This window comes from Pavona decussata, unplaced genomic scaffold (assembly GCF_977016875.1).
Source record: "Pavona decussata unplaced genomic scaffold, jaPavDecu1.1 SCAFFOLD_59, whole genome shotgun sequence".
Lineage (NCBI taxonomy): Eukaryota > Metazoa > Cnidaria > Anthozoa > Scleractinia > Agariciidae > Pavona > Pavona decussata.
Window position 1 is genome coordinate 1,207,501 of NW_028145481.1, and position 23,280 is coordinate 1,230,780.

General features: G+C 38.3%; 2 protein-coding genes and 1 non-coding gene across 3 annotated transcripts in view; 2 read left to right on the top strand and 1 right to left on the bottom strand.

Moving 5' to 3' along the window:
- The window catches only part of LOC146479327 (uncharacterized), a 20,999-nt gene extending 15,977 nt beyond the window's left edge, over nucleotides 1–5,022 (bottom strand). Inside the window, exons 1-3 of the mRNA XM_085110965.1 lie at nucleotides 4,860–5,022; nucleotides 1,557–1,742; nucleotides 1–58 (exon numbers count right to left, since the gene is read on the bottom strand). The exon at nucleotides 1–58 is cut by the window's left edge and continues 169 nt beyond it. Coding sequence (XP_084967091.1) covers nucleotides 1–58; nucleotides 1,557–1,742; nucleotides 4,860–5,004 — 389 coding nt within the window. The 5' untranslated portion in view covers nucleotides 5,005–5,022. The remainder of the gene's footprint in view (nucleotides 59–1,556; nucleotides 1,743–4,859) is intronic.
- Nucleotides 4,219–4,291, top strand: Trnaa-ugc (transfer RNA alanine (anticodon UGC)). Its single transcript has one exon. It is a non-coding gene; the product is annotated as a tRNA-Ala (tRNA).
- A 266-nt stretch (nucleotides 5,023–5,288) lies between the features above and the next one.
- Nucleotides 5,289–21,155, top strand: LOC146479329 (N-acetylgalactosamine kinase-like). Its single transcript, XM_085110963.1, has 15 exons — nucleotides 5,289–5,397; nucleotides 7,127–7,215; nucleotides 7,660–7,783; nucleotides 8,532–8,607; nucleotides 9,709–9,780; nucleotides 11,626–11,709; nucleotides 12,092–12,150; nucleotides 12,929–12,968; nucleotides 13,277–13,360; nucleotides 14,253–14,327; nucleotides 14,946–15,034; nucleotides 15,899–15,974; nucleotides 16,849–17,001; nucleotides 18,264–18,358; nucleotides 18,943–21,155. The coding sequence occupies exons 1-15, from the start codon at nucleotides 5,306–5,308 to the stop codon at nucleotides 19,148–19,150; spliced, it is 1,416 nt and encodes a 471-aa protein (XP_084967089.1). The 5' UTR covers nucleotides 5,289–5,305; the 3' UTR covers nucleotides 19,151–21,155.
- The last annotated feature ends 2,125 nt before the right edge of the window (nucleotides 21,156–23,280 follow it).

The following is a 23,280-nucleotide window of genomic DNA, read 5'->3' on the forward strand; positions in this document are numbered from 1 at the left end:
TAGTCCCACACATCAATCTGTATGTAATGGTGAAGGCAACAGCTGATTGCATTCTCAACTTAAAAAATAAACAACAACAAAAATGACTAAGCAACAACATTCAATATAGAGTATATTGGTGAGATTAAGGGAGTTTGTTTTTAACACAAAGATAACTTTAAAACTAATTAGAAGCATTTTTGTTTACCTTTTGTTTGTTCTGGGACATTAACTTTGAGCCAAGGTATCACACATTAGTAATAAATAAAAAAAAAATAAAAATAAAACAAATCACTTTATTTAAGTGTCAATGTATTCAGCGCAGAGCACTAATTGGGGACGCTTTCCAGATCGAATTGGAATTTAGAAGTGTTGGTTTTTGAGGAGAGGGGAAAACCGGAAAACCGGGAGAAAATTAAACCTCTCTGAGCAAAGACAAGAGCCAACAACAAAGTGAACCCACATATGACACCGAGTCCGGGATTCAAACCCGGGCCACATTTGTGGGAGGCGAGTGCTCTCACCACTGCGCCATCCCTGCTCTCCAAAAAATAATAAATAAATAAATAAATAAATAAATAAATAAATAAATAAATAAAATAAATAAATAAATAAATAAAAAAAATAAAAATAATTTGTGTTGTTCCAGAAAATATTGGCATATTTCTCCCACATACATGTAGGGATTGTTTGCTTTGGAGACCTCACCCTACAACTGAGCTCAGTTCACACTTTCCTTTACAAACCTCTTGCTTTTGAGATCCTCCTCCCCCTTGCAATTTCTATGGAGGGGGGTGGGTTAGGGGAATGTCGCCACAGCAATACATGTATGCATCAACCATTTACAGCATTGCCTATCCCCACCTCTCCCCTCTCCCCCACTGCCCATGGGCTGACCTCCCAGGTACAAGTAAATGCCCTATGGCAGGAACATTTATTTAATAAAAACATTTTGTAATGCCCCACAGTACTTACAGCTAAAAAGTTAATTGACTTCTTTGTTTCTGGGCTTAGTAACTTCATTGAAGGCAGATCCAGGAGAGGATCCCTGATATGCACCTTTTGGTGAATTCAAAGAAAATGGTCTCCAGGGAAGCAAAAAGGTTTAAATTTTGACACATGGCCATGAAAAACATTTCTGTCTCAGATCCCCCCCCCCCCCCCCCTTGTAACCCCCCCCATCCACTACCTAATTAAGGTTTTGTTTTTATTACTGGATTAGTGCCTACTCACTGAGTGGATAATCACTAAAGAATCAGGTATGCTTGCAAAGGTGAACTGATCTCAACTTCGCAAGCATACTGATGTATTGTATAATGTGAAGTACATAACAGTATTACAAATTATTACAATGACAATTTAATATGTAGTGCCAAAATCCAAAAGTTCTACTAAAGGTGCTTTACAAAAGTGAGACGAATTCATTAAGAAAGTCAATTAGTTCATGCAGAAAATAAGCATTCAGGCAACATGAGTTCAACTTTAAGGCTTGTAAATTGGCAGCCAGATATGGAGATGAAGGATAAAATTTTACCGATAAATTGAATGAAGAATATTTCATAATAATTTCCACACACCTGGTTCATTCTGCATTAGTTGTGGTACACCAGTGACGTCAAACTGTAATGTCTCATGCCAAAGGGGACAAACTGTACTGTATTGCACTGAGGTGCGCTTAGCCTCCTGATTGCCAATGCTTACAACACAGTATGGATCAGATTTACCTGTAGGATCCATTACTGCAAGATTCCTCCCTTCAACAACTGCAACAGACAATATATTGGTGTTAAAAGAAAACATTAATTCAACTCCTTAATAAACCAATATAAAATGTTCAGACTGTTTTCATGTGATGTCACGTCATTTCTGGTCGCCCATTGGTGTACACACTTTCTATTACATGCAATAGCATGCAAATTTATGTGACTCACATTATTCTACAATATTTATTGAAGATTGGAAGTGATAATTTTAGTACATTAATAAGGTAGTGTAGCAACAGTATTTGAGGATTTGATCAAGTGAGTGAAAACAATCTATTGCCCTTATTTAGAGGTTTATCAGTCTTGTTCTTCCAGTTTTTGATCATGGTGATCTTGTGTGGGGCGACAAGAACAACGTGACTCTTATGAACAACCTACAGGTTTTGCAGAACATTCAGGCCGCAAAAATTATTCTAGACAGGCCACTTCATTCGTCAGCTACTGATGCCCTGGTAACTTTAAAGTGGCTGAACCTAGAACAACGTAGATCTTACCATCGTTGTATATATATTTACAAGTGCATTAATGGACTTATGGACCACTCTATGAATTTACTAACAAATAGTGACATTCATAATTATAATACAAGGAACAAAGACATGCTCAGACTACCCCGTGTTATCAGAAATTGGGGAAAGCAGAGAGTTTGCCTTCACTCTCTAATAGACTGGAATGAATTAGAGAGAGAGACCAGAAATGCACTGAATATTGCTACTTTTAAGCGAAACATGTTTGCCAGATTTTTTAAGTAACCCTATCGGTAAGAATTTTTGTAGTTTTAGCTTCTTTGCTCTGATCATTTTTTATTAATTTGAGGTTTTTAACCCCATCGATGATATCTTTGTAGTTTCAGCTTCTAGTTTGAATAGCTGTTTTTATCAGTTTGCGATTTTTTTCTTATATATTGTATTTTTTAACCTTTTGTATATTATTATAGGACCTTTCTGAAAACCACGTTAAGTGACCGAAAGCTTCCTTATAAAAGATAATTATTACTTACTTTACTTAACTCTTTAACCCCTAATATCAAACAATAAATTTTTGTATCTTGTCCTCATACTTTTCTTATAAAAGTACTGGGGAGAAGTTATAAAAAATAATATAAAAATTCACCCTTGGTTATAAATCATATCCTTAATTCTCATGACCTCAGGGGTTGAATAAGCATTGATATTACAAGGAGAAAATTGATGCTGATCATTGTTAGGGCTTAAAGGGTTACAGTAATTCAATTTTTGTTACATTTTAGGTGTGGTTTGAGCGGCATCATTTGATACCACTCTCAAAGAGACCTGGGCAAGTTAATTTTAAGACTGGCTGCTAAATGATAGTTGTGACAGAAGAACTTATAAAGTCTTCATCCTTGATTGGTCTACATGCATATAGTCTAGTATGATGTCATTTGTTTTGGCATGCAACCCTAAATCAGTAATCTCTCTTGGAAAAAGCTCTACCACATGAAAGCTCGCAGAACGAAGCATGGAAATATGCTGATGTAGTGTCCAAAGTCCCAGCAAAATCAAAATTGTTCTGATTAATTGTTAATGCAGATGGCACGTTCTTTTTTCCAAGAACCATAAGGACATGGAAGCTACTACCTAGCAATGTGGTGATGGCTCCCACTCTATAGACGTTCAAGATGGTCGCCCTTCCTGCATTTACATCCTTGCAGGCTCCTGGTCACTTATGCAGACTATAAGACCTGTTTCTGCGTATACACATGAATTAGCTTGAGCTATCTACAGGCTTGTTACTTTAAGACTTTAAGACATCAAAATGGCAAGACATTGTCCACAAGTCTTCACAAGAACACTTCAAAATTTCTTTGGTATAGTAGACTAATTTTTAATTATAATTTAGAATTTTTAACCTCTCTTTCTTGGTCTAGGGCTTCTTATGTAAGTTTATCTATCAGTTTAGTTTATTGTGCAGTTCCAGATAAAATCCATACCCACCCCTTGGAAGGTCATTGGAAATTCCTAGGGGAAGGGGGGTCTTAAGAGTCAAAATTTTAGAAGCAAAGTAAGAAGCTAAACTGGAATTTCCTGGGGGACGGGAGGTGTAAAGCAAAAAACCTTCCGTGGGGGGGAGTATGGATATTTTCTGGAACTACACATTGTTAAAACATTTTAACAGCTGTTAACTTTATGTATTTATTTTTTATTACTTGACTGCATTAATTAATAAAAATTCTTCTTCTTCTCATTGAATTGTTATTATTCTTTATTATGCTATAAAGATATTCTGACTTTTGAGACTGTTGATGAAATTCTGTATAATCATGACAAGTTACTCCAATGAAAACTAGTTATTTGTTATGTTATGTTAAGTGAGTACTGCAGTACTTTCGTTTGGGATGATAAGTCCATTCTTGTAACTGAATACTGTTTGAATATGAAACATCAATTAACTGCGGATTTATTCATCCTTTACGGGTATATTTAATACAAACTCACAATATGACCAGCTCCCAGTTGGCTTAATAGCTCAGTTGGTAGAGCACTGCACCTGCATCGCAGAGGTGATGGGTTCGAACCCCGTTCAAGCCTGAATTTCTTTCAGGCCTCCTTTTCGCAACTGCTTAAGTTGCGCACTGGCTGCAAGGATCGTTCTTCTATTATTTTAATGAATACTGTTTCGAAGGGTATGAACCAGATAAATTAGATTCTTCTGTGCATGTGTCTTTGGGGAATTAAAATCTTAATAAAAAAGTTAGAGCGTAAAAACAACAGCGTAAGGTTTGTTGTCAGTCAGTGAAGAAACTTTAATTTTGTACTGACAAATGCACCACAGTTATTAAAGTCTTACAATTAAATCGAAATTTACGCTTTAAATAAGGACTTAACGATCTGCTATTTTCAAAAGTAAAAACGCCAAAGAATGACAAAGACTAACAATGATAAATTATCGGTCAACAATGGGACGTAAATATTGAGACAAAAGCGCTCAGCTGGGACTGTGCAACGATTTGAATCACAGAACAACAAAATGGGCAATTTTAATTTAGAGCAATTTTACGTACGGCTTGGAAATCGACAAAAGAATGACAAGCTTTTTTGTGTCCAGTCGCGAAACTTTGAACAACAAGATAAAATTCACCAATCTTTGTTTAAATACCTGTGATTGTAAGAACAGCAGCGCCAATTCCCTTCTTTCGCTGTTCTTCCATCAAACCAGATAGGTTTCTTGAAGCACTTGAAAGCCCTCCATCTCCGCTATCACTGCTTCCAGCGCTCGGGGTCCCACTGGGTATATAAAACATGGCTGCACGATCACTCAACAACGCCTATAAACGATGTTTTTTTAAGAAACAGTTCTTCCGCCTTTCCTCGGACCATTTTTCCCGGAATTCTGATACTGTATTCTATAGAGTCAGAGTGTTTTTGTTCGTGACGTACAACCGTGACTAAATCACTTCGTTACCTCAATTTTAGCCTCGTTCCAGGGCACTATCTCGCTTCCAGGAAAAGAAAGGAGCCTGGGAACTACATTGCAGCTTCAGCTTTATTCAGCGGTCACTATCATTTCTCTAGTCCCAGTCTTCTTTTTTTCCGAAAACAAACATGGCGGAAAATGGGCGCTCCGAAACAAGTCCACCATTGTTTCATTCTTTGGAGAATATCTATTTGGCATCCACCGAAAAGGTGACACCAAGGTAAGAGATTTGAAATTGCTTTTACTGTTTGCAGTGATTTGCAATGTTGTGTTCAGCACAATTTGACACAAATGCAAAATTGTTCTTGTTTTACTTCCGCATCACGTCATCGCGCGCTCCTGGTCAAGTTGATCGATAAACATCGGTCATAAAACTACTCCATTGAATAAACTTGGGGACTTAACTTACTATCTAAAATCGCTGCAAGGACAAACAAAACTTGTCTAAACAAAACTTGGCCATTAATATAATACGAGATGCCTTTTTTCGGGCACCCTGCCAATGACGAATACCCCAGTGACAATTACTCTCCGAAATGGATACCTTCTCATGAATGTCGACTTGTGTCAAAATCTTTATTCATGAAGCTATTTATGAAATATTCCAAAACTTAAAATTGATTAAATCGTTTTAAGTGATTGGTTGTTTTTAATGCACTCATCAAACTACCATCCTCAAAGGGACAAGAGGCAGGTATTTTAGCACAATATCATTAAGTTCACCTAACCACCTTGTCAATGAACCTCCGGGTTCTTATCAAGGCTGATTTATAATGGTCATTGAACTGAGTGGAGTGCAATTTGGTCTGAAATCATACGTGTGATTTCAAAATTGAACGAGCGTGTAGTGCAAGCTCGGTTTGAAATCACAAGTATGATTGCAGACCAAATTGCATGACACAAAGTTCAATTGCCACTTTATTACACCCATTTTGAAATCAAATTTTTTTGTCAATATTATTTATTTACCCACTTCAGGAAATCTGGTTTTTTAAAAAGGATACGATTTAGAGCAAAAAAATATTGCGATTTGTGAATAAATCGCACTGTTGAGAACCGATCAGATTGCGAGTATCACCAGTGATTTCAAAATGGGTGTAATAGATACCCTCATTCTCTTATTTGTAGTCTGTTTTAATTAATTAAACAAATGTCATGGGATTCCTTACCACATTCACTGGAAGGGAATCTAAAAGAACCCATTTGGATAGTATTGTGAAAAAAGAGTTGGGCTCGCTTGTTCCTGGTCTCATGGTCTTCTGTAAAAGACCAGTTTTAAGCCCCCCCCCCCCCCCACCCTACCCCTGTTCCCCACTTATAAGCCCTCTCAGTTATAAGCCCATCTATTTGTAAACAAAAATTTTATTCCAGTTATAGCCCCCCCCCCCCCACCCCTTCCGCTTATAGGCCCATCTATTCCCAAATTTTATTACAAGATGCTATCAGCTGATCAAGCCCTTGAAGAAGGTGTGAAGTTTCACCTTGAGACGGATGACTCATACGATGGCATTGACGATAATGAACAAGACGAGTTCGAGGTGTAAAGCATTAATTGACCTTGTGAAGTAGAACTGAGATCAAAGTCTGATGTTGTTTTGTTATGTTACAGTTTTGAATTTGGCCTTGTATTGAAATAAAGTACATTTTGTTATCAGCTTGTTTCAAAACATTTTTTTATTCCGATTATAAGCCCATCCAAAACCCCTAACATACCGGTTATCATATAAACCCTAGGGCTTATTGTATAACCAGGACTTTGTGGTATCTGACTTGTGCCATCATTAATTTTTGTCTAGGTGGGCGGGGTGACATTATACTTGGACTGACAACTGGCAACCAGAGGCGCCTTCTGTATAATTTGCGGCTATGTCTGATCTCACCTCTGATAACCATTAGTCTATACTGTCAAGTGTTGATCATCCATAATCATGTTTTTGCAAATTTTGAAGGTATGAAAAGATCAAAGAGACATTTAAAAGCAAGTATGGTTGCTTTCCAAAATTCTTTGCCAGAGCTCCTGGGAGAGTGAATATCATCGGTAAGTTAAAAATGTAAAAACAATCAGGCAGAGTAAAGGGAGTAAGCCCTCCAAACATTCTTAAAAATCAGTCCTGAATGAATTCTAAGTTTCTTTGTCCTCCTTGGTTGGGAACCAGAAGAAAAGAGGATGGAACTGGGAGAGAAGGGTTTGAGAATTGAGAGATAAGGGGATGGGATTGGCTGGGGAAGGGAGAAAAAGGGTTGGGAACCAGAATGGATTGAGAACTGGAGGCGAAGGGGCGGGAACTAGGAAGGTGGGAATTGGGAAATGAGGGGGTTGTGCGGGAACTGCAAGTACATAGTAAGAGAAGCAGGATGTTCAGAATCTCCCCCACCCCCCTACCTGTAGAAATATTACTTTTTCTAACATTTCGGTGATCATGATATTCCCTCTGCTTGCCTAGCAATCCTTTTAATCATTTTAAGATGATATTATTTGCAGGAGAACACATTGACTACTGTGGCTATGGCGTTCTACCTATGGCAGTGGAGCAGGACATTGTAATAGCAACTGGAACAAATGATGAGAAAATGCTCAATTTGTCCAATACATACAACAGCTTTCAGTAAGTGAGTTAAGTCCATCAACCAGCATAAATTATGTATCTCATTCATGCTCTTTAATGTAACCTCCTGAAACATACTCTCTAACATTTGAAGGGTTGCGAAAAAAAAGGGGTGTATGTCAAATATTAGGTTGATGTTTGCTTCTTTTTTTTTTCGTAATATCTGATTTTAGATAGTACTCCAATACCTCTTGAAATTTTCTAACTCAGTTCGTGTAGATATGCTTTCCAGTTCAGATTATAGTAAAAAATAAGTCCCAAATGAAATATTTAACTTGATTTTCAGATTTAACAGACATATTGGAAATAGTAAGATTCATCTTATGAGCTAATTTCCTTTGTGGAGAATGGAATACCACAAAGCTTTTTCTTTTTTTTTTCAATCTTCAAGGATACTTTGTTAGCATACAACCACTGGCTCACCTTTTTTAGTTCCACATTTAAGCTGGTTTCTAAATTTAGAATGTTACGATCACTAAGGAACAAGTTTGTATCATCAGCAAATAAGTGAAATTCTGAAATATGAGAGCATTTAGGCATATCATTTATATATTAAAATAAAAGAAAAAGAAGAGGGCCAAACACTGACCCCTGTGGTACATCACATGAAATAGATTGATAATCAGAATTAGTACCAAACAGACAAACTGTCTTCAAACTGTTACTTAGATAGGATGCAAACCAATCATTATTTTGCGATTCTTCATATACCATTATATTCCAATTCCAACTGTTTTTCTTTTAAAAGTGATTTCAGTGTAAGCTGTGAAGATTACAAGATTGATGGAAAGGAATGGTACCATTATTTTCTCTGTGGCTATAAGGTAAATACACTGTACTTAATACTGTATAATGTTGGGTGTCAAAGAAATAGACCTTATTCCAAAATGGCTACCATTTTAATATTTGTATTCAAATTAGCCCTTCTTACCTTGTTCTTAAGCTCAAAAATCAAAAGAATATTTACATTGCGAGAGGGCCAATTTCATACAAACAAGAACATTGAAATGGGAGCCATTTTGGAATAAGGGTTTTGAGATGTTTTATGTTTTAATCCTGGTGAATAAAATGATACCAGATGAATTCTTCAGTCCATAACACAGGCATACTCAGAAAAAGAAAATCTGAGTTCTCTAAACTGGAGTTGAACCTAGGACCTTCCAATTACTAGTTCGGAATTGCTCTGCTACTGAACAGGAGATTCATGGGAGCTTAAAGCCATTAAACTAGGTTCCTGTGACAAACGTCCCTCATGCTGCTAGGATTCAAATATCAAAGAGTGGTATCAAAGAAATGAGATGTTATGTTTTCAGATTAATGCATTGTTTATTTGCTTGCTATGGATTTTAACTACCAGTAATTTATCATTGTAAACTCTATTGAAGTTTTTTAGTAAATTCTTAGCAAGCTTAAAAATTAATCATTTTGAATATCTGGTTGCTGCCCATTTTTAGTGGCTGGTGTGATTTTGTTGTATTTTCGTATTGAAACTTGGTTATTTGGTGTTAATAGTGCCTTACATTAAATAGAAATAAAATAATATAATGTGGAAATGCCTGGCTGGCTCTGTTGTGTGGCTCCATAAGTCCCTGGCCATCACCTTTGGAGGAACTCGTTCAGTATTTTTCATGTGACCAGTCACCCATGATCTCCTTTATAATATGCTAGCTAGCATGCTAGACTGGAGCATGCTGTTGTTTAACTTACAGTATTTATAGTCTCTGCATGTCTTATAGTTATTGGATTGAGGGCCTCTATTTCAAAAGTGATTTGGGGTTGGATTGAATCTGGTCTCTAATTTAACAGGATAGGATACTGCATTCTGGTGTTCCACTCACCCACACACTCCTGGGCAACCCTGAGTTGTTAATACTGCAAACAATAAAATTATTTCAGCGTTGATCACAAATGATGAACTCTTTCAGGGTTTAGTGGATCACATGAAGATTACATCTCCAGTTGGTTTAAATCTTGTAGTCGATGGAACTGTGCCAAAGGTTTGAAATTTCATGTTTTTTTAATTAACCCTTTAAAGTGCTACATGTACTGTGATCAAATTTACTTCTTGAATTTTAAGGTTTATCACATAGAATTCTAGGAAAGATGCCGTTTACCGTTTCTAAATATCTGCATTGGTTCCGGAGATATTTAACTTTGAAAAATGTGTAAAATATGTAAATGAAAGGACTGATGACGTCATACTATCAACTCAATATAACATCAAGTTTATAAATAGAGCTATCTCAGTCAATTTACAGCAGAGACCATTGAAACCTGGTAGGCTAATAGTTTTAAAGGCAATACACCTACAGCTATAAAAAAATTCGGTTCCCATGGCAACTCACTCTTTTCCAGTCCCCTCCAACCTGATTTCAATATTTTAGTGATTTTCAGCTTGAAAAACATTTTAAAACAAGGCCACAAATTCGACCTAACATATTTATACACTTGCTGGATCATGCAGATGAGGCACAGCAAATATGAAAATAGAATGCCAAAGGTGGCCAGTAAGGCCTTAAGTATCAGGGAGGACTGGAACCCAGTATGTTGCCATGGTAACAAAACTGATAAGCTCATATTGTGGACCACACCTAGAACAATGTCACTGCAAAGAATCAAGCATTTCTGATACAAATTGGCTGAGATATCTTTTTTCATAATATTTGATTAAAATTCGGTTGATATTATGACATCATCACTTGGCTAATTTGCATATTTTAAAAACTTGAATATCTCTGGATCAAAAAAAGATATTTGAAAATAGTAAACAGCTTTCTTCTTCTCGTACAGACTACTTGTTTATGTTTTAAAATGGCTTAGATTTGAAAGATGCGAATTTCGTCATAGTAGCACTTTAAGGTCCAAGGTTCCAGTTGGGAGAACTTTTTAACATGATCACTTGAGACATTTTATCTTTGATGATCATTCCCTACATTCTCATGAACCTTGTGTTTGATCATGTAGTGATATGGTTAGGAGAAGTTGGATGCTGAACGCATAAAAATACTTTATTTTGGTATTAACCACTTGTATTTGGTACTGCAAAACTACGTGTAGCAACAGGCCTTGCTCAGGGATGCTACTAAGAGAAACCTCAGCAGGATCAATAAATCCACCTGGCTCATTTGGACTGTGCACCTTTAAAATAAGCCTCAAGTATAAATTTCTTTCTGTTGAAATTTCAGCCTGTGATGAGATCTCTTGACAGTGAAATTTGTGGTGAATTTTTTGAAAAGTACCCCTCCCCCTATACCTGCCAATTCTTACCCATTATGCGTGAGTCTTATGCCTGCGGACTAAGACACCAATTTCACACATTGAGGACAATTTCTCATGCCTGACTCACAAATCTGGACAAGTTGTTCTGTAACACACGATTAATAAAAAAAATTCAATTTCAATTTCCCCCAAAAAGAGGCTTAATGTTGACTTTGTGTACTAAATGTATCACAACATGCCAAAATTTTCGTATTTCAGTTTCCATTTTGATTTCAAACGTCTACAATCCATTCGAATCGGAAGTGTTTAAAGGTCGTTGGAACATCTTCGCACATTTTCGCAACGTTTGGAAAATCGTTGGAAATCTTCAATAGTGGTTGGGGTGTCTTCGGATAACCCAGTCATGACGAGACGAAAATCTCACGCATTTGACTCAGAAAAAGTTGGCAGGTATACCCCCCTCCCCATGGGAGTTGACCTATTGGCGTGGCTATTAAATACATCCCTGATCTCCCCTCCAAGTATGTGCTCAAGATTCATGGGGATTTGCCTAGTGAAAAAGATTTCTTACTATTGACAATTACTGTAATTTAGCAAGCTCTCTTTTTGTTTTCTTTTTAAAGAGTGCAGGTTTATCGAGCTCCTCTGCATTGGTTTGCTGTTCAGGTCTGGCAACAGTACATGCTAATGGACTGGAACTCAGTAAGGTGTGTAAACTAGACTGTTCACAGTCCCCTTTTTTTCCGTGGGATTTTCGAGACTCGTACGCTTTGGTCGAACTCCCGCCATCAGTTTGTAAAGGTGAGTGCAACCTGGGGAGAGTGTCTAAACTACCAGGGGGGACCCTACACTCTCCCCAGGTTGCCTTCGCCGTTAAAACAAGATGGCGGGAGTTCGATCGAAGCATATGAGTCTCGAAAATCCCACGGAAAAATAGGAGACTGTGAACAGTCTATGTGTAAACTGTCTTCTCTCTGATGAACTTAAAAATGTCACCAAGGTTTGCTTGCTGAAGTCTATCATCCTTATGATAGTACATGTAAGCTTTATCTCTGATCAGTGGTTTGTCCTTGTTTTTATTGTAAACAGCATGAACTGGCTGAAGTCTGCACAAAATGTGAAAGGTATATTGGAACTGAAGGAGGAGGGTAGGTGGTTAATAACATTATTTTAATAATAATAATAACTTATAAAGATAATGAAGTAATATTCAACATAAAAGGGAGGGAGACCCGTTTTCCATATCCTCTCATATTTTTTCATGCACTGCTAAATAAGCCATCGTTATGTTCTCTTAAACTTCCTGGGTTAAGGAAAAGGCTAGTACAAACCTTTCATCTTCAAGTAAATTTTTGTTTGACTCGCATCCAGGTGCCTGAAAACCAATATCTGTTGGACATGCAGGCTTTACACTCAACCACGTTTTCAAGCTGAGGCCATCTGTATGAAGATTTATTCACCGTCCCTTCAAAATAAACCTCAGTGTTTATGGTCAGAAGCTGTGAGCTGTAAGAGCTTAAAATACCTCTTAACATTCTCTCTCTGGTATATTGTTACTGGGGAACTTCATCAACCCCCCCCCCCCCCCTCCATATCCCCATCCCTCCTCTATACCATTTTGGAGCTAGGGAAGGCAGAGAGAGGACTGATTCTGTTTGTGTGATAATCACACAAACAGAATCAGTCCTCTCTCTGCCTTCCCTAGCTCCAAAATGGTATAGAGGAGGGATGGGGATATGGAGGGGGGGGGGGGGGGGGGTTGATGAAGTTCCCCAGTAACAATATACCAGAGAGAGAATGTTAAGTTTGATATTTTTGTTTATTGGTCAATGTTGTCTGTCCACTTATCACTTGGACACCATTGTGATTTTGCTTGGGATTAGCTTTAACGTTTATTTGGCATTTTTTCTTTCTTGTGATTTACAGCATGGACCAATCCATTTCCTTTTTGGCTGAACCAGGAACTGTAAGTTTTTTTATTGTGCGAGTATATGTTCATTCTAGATGTAGCTGTAAGCCATTGTTAAGGGCCATAACTTCTTACAATAAATTATCATTACAGCTGAACACCTTTGAAAGAACTTTGATCATGTTAAAGGTGATCTACATGTAGATGTTCGCATGTTCAGTTTTCTCCCAAAGCAACAAGATTGTTATTGGTGTGAATTTCAATACAGCATGTGCCAAAAAGGTAATGACAGCCTTGTAGTCCATCTCATAAATATTTGATTTCCTGTTTTTAATACAGTTTTTGTTGGCTTGTTTTGTACTTAGGCAAAGCATATTGAGTTTGATCCTATTAGAGCTTTTGATGTCACTCTCCCAGAAGGCATTGTGTTTGTGATTGCAAATAGCCTGGTATGTATTGCAAGTTATATAATGTTGTCACAGTCAGACATATTATCACCTGTCCAACCGCTTTTCTTAGATACCATATTTCGTCAAACAAGGCTCTTGGGCTCTTATTTCAAAGTTCACAAGTTTGCTATTTCAACATTAATAAATTAGCTTGGAGTTTTCCGGTAGAGGGGCCGGGGGAAAACTTTTTCTTGCTTCATTTTACAGAAGGTGGAAGTTAATTAGCAACCCCGTGGGTTGCCCGCCAGCAGCCTGCATGTGACTTTACTTAGGATGCAAAACTGTCCTTTTTCTCATGAATTTATCGGAATGAGACACTAATCGCTGAAAGCGCGAACTTGCAAGACGCAAAGCGTCGAAAGCGGGAATTGTCACGAGCGAGCCCGTCGGGCCTTTTCGTTCGTCCTCAGTTACAACGCCACAAATGCCGACTGTTTTGCAGTCTAGACTTTACCTTTTTATGTTTGCGTCTTCGTGGCGAGTACGGCTCAAAATATGTGGAATACTTTACCTTTAGAGGTCCGTTCGGCAATAAGTATTTCGTATATTTTTAAATGGGGGGTTAGGGATTTTTTATCAAATAACTAGTTTGTGTATTTTTATACTTACTCATTTTTGCTAAAAAATTAATGAACATATATACTGTATCTTTCTGTATTTGAAGTTTAGTTATATCAGGTATGGGGTCTTGACTCTTTTACAGATCATCCTTATGGCTCTTTTTTTTAACCTATTTTTCATATTTTGTTTTTCTTATTGTATTTGTATTTGTGCCGTTAAATTGGTAAATAAATAAATAAATAAATAAATAAATAAATAAATAAATAAATAAATAAATAAACAGATAAGTAAATAAATAAATTGACGATATTAATGATATTAATGTTGTTAGGTGGAGATGAAGAAGTCTGCTACAGCAGGAACACATTTTAATGCCAGAGTGGTCGAGTGTCGGTTAGCGGCCAAGGTATGTTTCTTTTACTAAGAATCACTCTGCTACCAAAATTTAAACACCTGGGCTTATGGTTATGAAGAGAACAGATGCTTTGAGTTCTGAACGGTTCATTTTGTTTGTTTGTAAGGCGACTGCTGCAGTTTTAACGGTGACGATTTCTTAAAAAAAACTCGTATCTAAGTTTTCGGGAATTCAAATTTTGTTGAAAGAGTGACGAAAGTTGTTCAAAATCGCAAGGTTGAAAAATCTCTGAGATATGGCCCTCAAACCAGCCCTCAAACAAGCGCTGTAGGCGGCGCTTATTCGAAGCACTTGCGCGCTGGGGCAGCACTTATTCCAAAAATTGTCAAAGCAAAAATATTGGCAATAGGACCCGTTTTAAAGCAACTGCGAATGAAACATTTACATTTGAAGCTGCGTTTTTCTTTTTTGTTTTGTTGTGGTGTTTAGAAAAACTATTGAAGTCTTTTTTAATTATCAAAATATATTTTTTTAAAATATGTTTTTAATGATTTTTTTTTAAATACGCGCCTTTAAACACCGCATCAAGAAGATACAATAGGTACCGGAGTACTTTGGATAACCATTTCGGTAAACCGGTAACCGAATTTAACTTCCTCTAATCAACAGGTGTTGGCTAAAGTCAGCGGGCTTGATTGGAAGAGTGTGCGTCGTTTGAGTCAGGTACAGCAGGGCAAGAAAAAAACCTTGGATGAAATGTAAGCTTCTGCCATAAACACGGAAAAAATGAACTACATGTATGTTAAAATGAATTTTAACTGCGTGAACATGAGGAATAAAAAGAAATTGTTACTTTAGTTAACACTATCCCGGGATCCGCAGAGAGAACATGACGGAATTATAAGAGCAGGGAGTAATACATGTCATGATGGTGAGGACGAGGTGTTTTAAACAACAGGGCCGGCTTGTTCAAAAGCCGATTAACGCCAATCCCCGATCAAAAGTTAACCGAGGTTTCCAGCTCGCTCGTTAAGAATGTTTTCAAAGGCTACTTCAAGCCAATGGTAAAGAAAAATACAAACCAAAACTTAAGGACTGAAGAATCTTTATTGAGTACTAATTAAACTTGAATCAAAGTTCACGTTAATCCAGAATCAGGTTTGTATTATGAAGTCGCTTTTCGTGTTCCCCATGGTAATTGAGAAAAAAAAAAAAAAAGAAGCTTCTGGCAGAAAATTGGAAGAGGGAATTGCGATGCTAGCTTTCGCTAATTTTAAAAGCGGGGTTCAGGGAAAGCCACTATTACTGGCGAGATTCAAACTTTATTCCATCTGTAACATTACTGGCATCGGCTATCACACCACAAGATTGTTTCGCCACTGGTGATCCCAAGCAACTGGAAAGGCCAGTTCTATTTGACATAAGAGATCAGATAATTGTGATTAGAATACTGTATACGAAAATTATGGGGATGACGCAGACTTGCGGGACGGGTGGCGGGTTTTTCATTGCACGTGTTATTTTGAAAGGTTTCCTTTCAGGACTGAGGTAGAAATTTTTTCAGTCATAACGGTGCCTGAACAAGAGATCTTTATTTTATAATTTGTTCACGTTTGATGCAGGGTGGAGATGGTTGATTCAGTTCTTCATGCCGAGCCATACACAAAGGAAGAACTTTGCGAATTCTTTGAATTGTCGGTATGTTAAGAGAATCTTTCATGTGTCAAATGTTTTATCCACAGTTATCCTATATGGTATTTCATATATTCACTGACTAGATTTTTGGATGTCTTCATCTTTAATTCCATTGCCATTATGGACTCACACAATGACCAGCTAACAGTTGGCTTGATAGCTCAGTTGGTAGAGCAGTGAACTGGTATCGCAGAGGTCATGGGTTGGCTCAAATCTCGTTCAATGCAGACTGTCTTTTCGAAGATCATCGCAGTTCATGCTCAAGATGTGTACATGACTGCGATGATATTTCATGTGTTAACTGTTTCATACGCAGTTCACATTTATGACATGTCATATATTTACTTTCATAGAACCTTACTCATCTAATGCGTCACTTCATTTATGTTAAAAATCCCTTTCAAAAACTGAGTTAAGTTTTCAAAAACGACACAAGCACTAACACAACGTAATTTCCTTGTTAAATTTCTCGCCTGACCCGTAATTCTCATGCACTCTTGCCGATTTTCAATCCTCGTCAGATATCGCTGTAAAAGTTTTTCTCTCGGGAAGTGATCAAACCAGGGAGCGTTTATGCCTGAAGCTCATGCAGTGATTCAACTAGTGGTCTTTGCACGTGCTCGTTCAATTTCTTTCTACAGTCGCACAAGAATTTGTTCCACATTGTCTCTCTGAACCCGGATGTATAATTTGGTATTGGGGAAGTGTTAAGGTTGGTACCCCGCCCTGGTGGGCACACACCGGGGCCGTGTGGGCCACAGGTTACCCAACTGGATTGTAAATCAGAAATTATCCACACGCACGATCAAGGTTACCCTTTTAGCGCATGTGTTTTTGTAGCTCAGTTCTTTAAGCCATCGGGTGTTGCTGTTTGTAGGAAGACGAGTTAGTGAGTCAGTGTATGAGTCCATCAACCTCAAGTGTAAACAGTTTCAAGCTTCACGATCGAGCCAAGCACGTGTACTCTGAAGCTGCCAGGGTACTCAAGTTTAAAACTGTCTGCGAGGAAAAACCTGCTAATGCTATTCAGGTGAGAACGATCCTAATAACCATGGTATACCCTTAATGTTGAAAACTATTGACTGGAAAAATTTTCATTGGCTGGTTTAAACTGGAGCAATAAACAGCGTAAGAGAATCAACTCAAAAGCTTTTATGTGAACGGTCACACTTCAGGATTTCATCCACAGACTCAAAAGTTAGAATCACCTTGTACAGCATAATAAACAGCACCACAGGAAAGTACTGCTCAGTAGCTTTCATTTGAATGGTCACACTTCAAAAGTTGGACTGAAAACCTTATTCAAACAGCACCAGAGGAAAGCTTTCAGTTGTTCGTTCGCACCGTATGATTTTATTTATAGACTCAAAAGACTTCAGAAAACGCTTGCAGTGCATGTGTTCAGTCAATCAAACCACATCTTGTTCTTTTTCATACAATCAACAACAAAGAAAACTTAGAGAAACCATTTTTGCTATTTGCTTTATTGTTACGTGTATTTTCCAGCGTTGATGTTTGGTTCTGGTTTGTTTTGCTTCATACTTTGATGGGTTTTTCACGTCAATTGCGTTTCTTGTACAGTGGAACCCCGTTAATACGACCACCTTCGGGCCCTGAAAATGTGGTCGTAATAACAGGGTGGTCGGATTAACGAGGTTGTAAAACTAAGGAAATGACTCGAACTGGGCACAAGAAAGTGGTCGCAAGGAGTGGTTCCACTGTAATTGGTTTGCGAGATAGGATTTGTTGGGTTTTTGTTTTGACGGCAAGCGGTTCGCACATATTCTCCCACAGAGGCGGCGGAGCGTCTTCAAACGCGGAGGGGCTCATCTTTCACCAGCCATGCGCATACCCCTACTCCAATTTTCCAAAATGCCCTTCGCGTTGTTCGTTGGCACAAGCAAACCTCTTTACAATCTTTACAGTGTCTAGTGTGTTCGTAATCGATTTGTGACGATGTATCAGTAGGCAATCGTTCAGGCGGTCCTGCTTCATGGTACTTCTTAGGTACTAAATAGTTCCTTGAGTCCGTCGTCTGAGGGCAGAAAATGTGCGCTCTGAAGTCGCGGATGCTCCTGGTAACGTCAAATACATCCGTCTGTGTACCTCTCCTAACAGTGTTTTGTTTTGGTGACAGGAGGTTTGTTGAAAGCTTCGCACACGGTCCTGACGTACTTGGGGTAGCGCAGTTCTCACTGCATCAAACGTTTTACAGCATATTGAATATTTTGCCAATTTTTATGCTGCGCTAGCGATATTTTCCTATATTTTCTTTTGTTTGTGTCCTATCAGGTTTTAGGCGGACTAATGAATGAAAGCCACGAAAGCTGCAGTAAGATGTACGAGTGTAGCTGTGAAGAACTTGATCAGTTGGTGGCTCTCTGCAGGTATTTGTTTAAGTAACCAGCTTCTGATTTTTCCTTGCAACATTGCTATCTGATCAATCATACAGAAATATATGTTTGGTTTATCAACAGAGTTGATAGCTAAAGGTAATTTGACCACTGTAAAGAGAGCGCTGACGTTTCGGACCGTTTCGAGCGTTAGCCCTTCGTCAGCGCGAATCAAGGAATTGTGGGTTGCAAACTCATCATATACTCACTATATAAAGACATACAACCCACAATTCCTTGATTCGTCCGTGAGGAAGCTAGGCGAATGTCACGAAGATTTCCGGTGATGTTAATTTTCCTTAAACTAGAAAACTTAACCTGATGCACTGTTTTCGAATTAACTGTAAACCGGTAGAAAAATACATTCTGTTTTATCAGATATCTCAATCCTCGACCTTGCCCGGGTGATTCTCGCTTCCAAGCAGTGGTCAGTGATTGTTTAGTTTCGTTTCGTTTAGTTTAGTTTACGATTGCAAACCATCGTGGGATCGCAGACGATAGCCACGATCACGAGACCGTATGATCGCAGAATTTTTTTTGCGGTTGATTTTATTAAAATGCCTCTCTTTGTATTCTAGGGAGGCCGGAGCAGTTGGTTCCAGGCTCACAGGCGCAGGGTGGGGCGGTTGCACAGTATCACTGGTGCCTGCCAATGTTCTCGAGGATTTCATGAAAGCAGTGCATGATGGATACTATGCCACTGACCCAGACAGGCTCAACAGGGTATCAGAGAGTTTGTTTGCCACTCAGCCAGGGAGTGGTGCGGCTTTATTAAACTTTAATTGATCAAAATTCAAACGACTTAGGTTATTCCCAAAGGTGATTTGGGGTCCGTTTCTCAAACCTTCAAACGAGTTCCCATGTCCGAAAAGTATTTTGCAAAGCTGAGCCCAATGTTTTCTTAATTTTGTACCTTTTCAACGTTTTGGCTTTCAGCCGTAATGTTTAAATATTGAATATTGAGCACGTAAAATAGTTTTTCGAGCCCGAAATGTTTTTGGGAGTTTGAGAAGCGCACGTTAGGGGCTCGTTTCTCAGAACCTCCAATAACATAACGGGCCTGAAAACTTTAATGCTCCTCAACTTGGATTCATTTTTGTTGAGTTTTGAAGCTTTTTTAATTTGATAGAATAAACTGAAAACGTTTGGACTTAATGTTACCACCAATCGATTAAAAAACCCCATTTGAAAAAATACCGCGACCGGGACTTTAGAGAAACAGGCCCCAACAACTAATTTTTCAGGCCTTGGCTTTACTTGATCAAACATACTGGTAATAGGAATAAAGGAGCTGAACAAACAGATTCTCCCAATAAGAACTATAAGAAATATATAAGAACGGTTAGGAGAAAATGCATGTCGATATATTTTTAAAATAATTCACATTATTATTAAAAACTGAATCATTGGACAATACAATTCCAGAGTTGTGGTTGGCTTAGCGACCTTGGTATATTTACATGTAACAATTTTTCCACGAGCGCGCGTTGGATATGAGATGATAGATAGCCAACGAGGCGCGTAGCGCCGAGTTGGCTATAATCATCTCATATCCAACAAGCGCGAGTGAAATAATTGTTTTATTAAAAACAATCAAGAAATATTGCTAGATCTTGCTGATTTCGCTTTACAAGAACAACCAGAAGGCAATTTATGGTCGCTATTTCTCGCACATGCATGGTATAATAGCTCATATACCATAGTCGCTAAGCCAATCAAATCCCTTGAATTGCATTACACAATGATTCAGTTGTAAATAACAGCATTTATATCATGCCCGAGAAATTTCGACCATAACAATGTCTTCTGATCGTTCTTGCAATATAAAATCAGCAAGATCTAGTAATATTTCTTGGTTGTTTCTAATAATACAAATTATTGCACTCGCGCTTGTGATCTCATATCTAACGCGCGCTCGTGGAATAATTAACTCCACAAATTCGATTCGCATATGATAAACTTATAGCCTTGAGTTTACATACGATGAGAATGAGGAGAATGATTATTTAACAGTATATTCTCAAACTCATTAATAATTCATCAAGAGAAAACAAAGAAAAAACAAAGAAAATCACTACCGTGACCGTGGTTTGGATATGTGATCCTAATTACCATAAAATTTTGCCAACTTTAGCCTTGAATTTCTCCAATAATTATTGATCATTTGAGAAGCCATATCAAACACTCGAAAGTGTGTTTCATCAGATATCCAAACACCTCGAAGTCGTTTAAAAAAATTCGGCTGCGCCTCGTTTTTTCAACCTACTTCTCAGTGTTTGGATATCTGATGAAACACTCTTCCTCGTGTTTGATATATTACTTCAAGCACAGTAGTAACAAAATCTCATTCCCCGGAGAAAAATGAAAGAAAACAATAGAACTCTCTTTCTTTTCCAAACACGGCCTTTCGAAATAAGCGGGTGAAACAGAATTGAATCTGAAGTTAAAATGTTGGGACTATTTTACGGGTTTTTGTTTCGAGGGCAGCAAAGAACCACAGAAAACCAAACTTGACGGTAAACGGCGATGGATTGCAGCAAATGACAATAACAATTCACAACCACGACCTCGATCCGTTTAGCTGGGGTTTTAGAATAATACATGTTTAGGTAAACACCGTAGGTAGAGTTTATAGATTATATATTCTTTAGGTAGAGGGCCACTTCTAGTAATGTCGCCATAAAACACCTGTATGAAGTAAAAGGATTAATTATTATGTGGAAATTAATTTATTCTTGATTGGATGTCGTTACGTATTAATGAAAATAATAAACCAGAAGATCTTGAAATTGTCGTTGATTTGCTGTTGTTGTCTCTAAGTTTAGCGACAGTACCAGCCAGCATAGCCAATGTCGAGTTCTATTTTGCCTCACCTTAAAGTGGAGGATGGTGGAAAACTTTTCGAGGTCGTGTGTCCTTGAAAGAAACTGGTACGGCTTTCACCCGCCCTCATTTTGAAACAGAGGCAACTTAGCATCTCGTAATGGCTTAAATGTAAAGGGCTGTGCAGCAACTGGTGTAACATCACTAAATAATGGGCGCGGAGGTTTTGTCATTAGGGGGCGCTAATGAGATAAGGCATTGTGGCTCCCATTGTGGCTCCTGGGGCCCCTTCTTGAAAGACCCGGTAACTTACCGGGCCCGATAAGTGATTTTGGTGATAAATGTTTCTTAGCAGAAGTCAATTTTTGTTAGCTTTGAATACTAAATTTTAAAATCTTATAATTGTGTGAAAACATTAGCCAAGTACAATGTCTGTAATCACTGTGTAATCGGCGAAAAAACATTTAAAAATATACTTATCGGGCCCGGTAAGTTACCAAGACAACCTCGTTCCCAGGGTCCTCTCTCTAGAGGAAGGAACCTGGGAACGAGGTTGCCTAAAAGAGCGAAAGAAGTCCTTTACTGGAGGGGGGAACTGGAATCTCCGTTATCTGTTAACATTTTCGGCCGTTTCTGAACGTAAACATTTTGCCCAATTCCCAGCTTTCCAACCTTCGGTTAGGGCCGTGCATCGTGTTGCTGAACGCCTTCACGTTCAGTAAGAAAGCCTGGCGGCGGTGTAGGCCATTTGGCCTTTTTATAAGGCTCTTAACAGCCTAGTTTGTTGTTTTTATAAACACGAATTATCCATAACACGATGATCGGTTTATTCTGCGTGGCGTCTCATAAAATAATGACTTGTTTTGATATGCTATTTGTTTAGGATAAATGGACGACGCGGCATATTTATTATTGGTTTTCGACCCAAGGATATTTCCGTAGTCTGCCACGCAAATGTTTGGGTTATAATAACATGTTGGGACAAAATCACTTCCTGAAATTTTACCGAACATTTTAATTTTCTTAGCTGATCTGTGTTAATATTCATTCCATTTAAAAACAGTAAGCTAAGAAGAGCAAACACTTTGGCTAATTGTTTTAAGAGGCGGAAACGCTTTCATAGTTACTTTCAGATCATCAAATTCAAAAGCCATATGTCGTCATTCGATTATTGATGCGAACATTCACTTCATTTAGAGTAGACGGGGAACGCCCACAAGAAAAGAGGCCGTTCCGACATGTCGCAATTGCTTTTTTTCATATAAGGCCATGTCCACACGTATCCGGAAATTTTTTTTTCCGCAAATATTTTTTTGCGGATGCGAAAATTTTCGCGTCCACACGCAGCGTATTCGAATCGTTTTCAGCCGTCCACACGTATCCGATTGTATCCGGAAATTGTCTGATTTGCTCTAATTCGCAGTTCTAAAATTCTCTCTCCATTCTTCTTCGATCGTTGTGCCACTGATAAAATTGTCCCACTATGCGCTTGTCCTTCTTGGTTGCATCCAGAATAACAATCTCAAAACATCCTGTCGATCTCTAATGTATTGGTTGTGTAAATTTATCGCAGCTGCATTTATCTGAACGCATGATATCAAACTAGAAATCAGAGCAACTAACAAAGAAGCTACAACCCGGCTTGCTGTACGCCATGTTTGTTTATAATGCTTGCCGTGAAGACTGGATCCAAGAGAATGACGAAAGCGTATTCAAAAATTTCCGGATACGACCGTCCACACGCATACGTATTCGTATCGGATAAAAAAATTTCCACTCTGGAGAGCGTTTTCAAAAATTTCCGGATACGGCCGGAAAATACGCTGGATACGTGTGGACGCAAGCCGTATTCGTAAAAAAAAATTTGCGTTTTCACAAATTTCCGGATACGTGTGGACGACGCCTAAATCAATTTTGCGAAAAGCGGCATGTTCTGTGAGAGTTTGCCGCCGGCAATCTTCAGAAAGGGCATTGCAGGCTATCTTGGAGGCGTGGTAGTTTCGAGTTAGCGATCTTCAAGCATAGTAGCTTGTTGTTGCAATGTCTCTAACCAAGGGGCGATTTGTCAGAAAAACCAGCCAGGAAAAACGTTG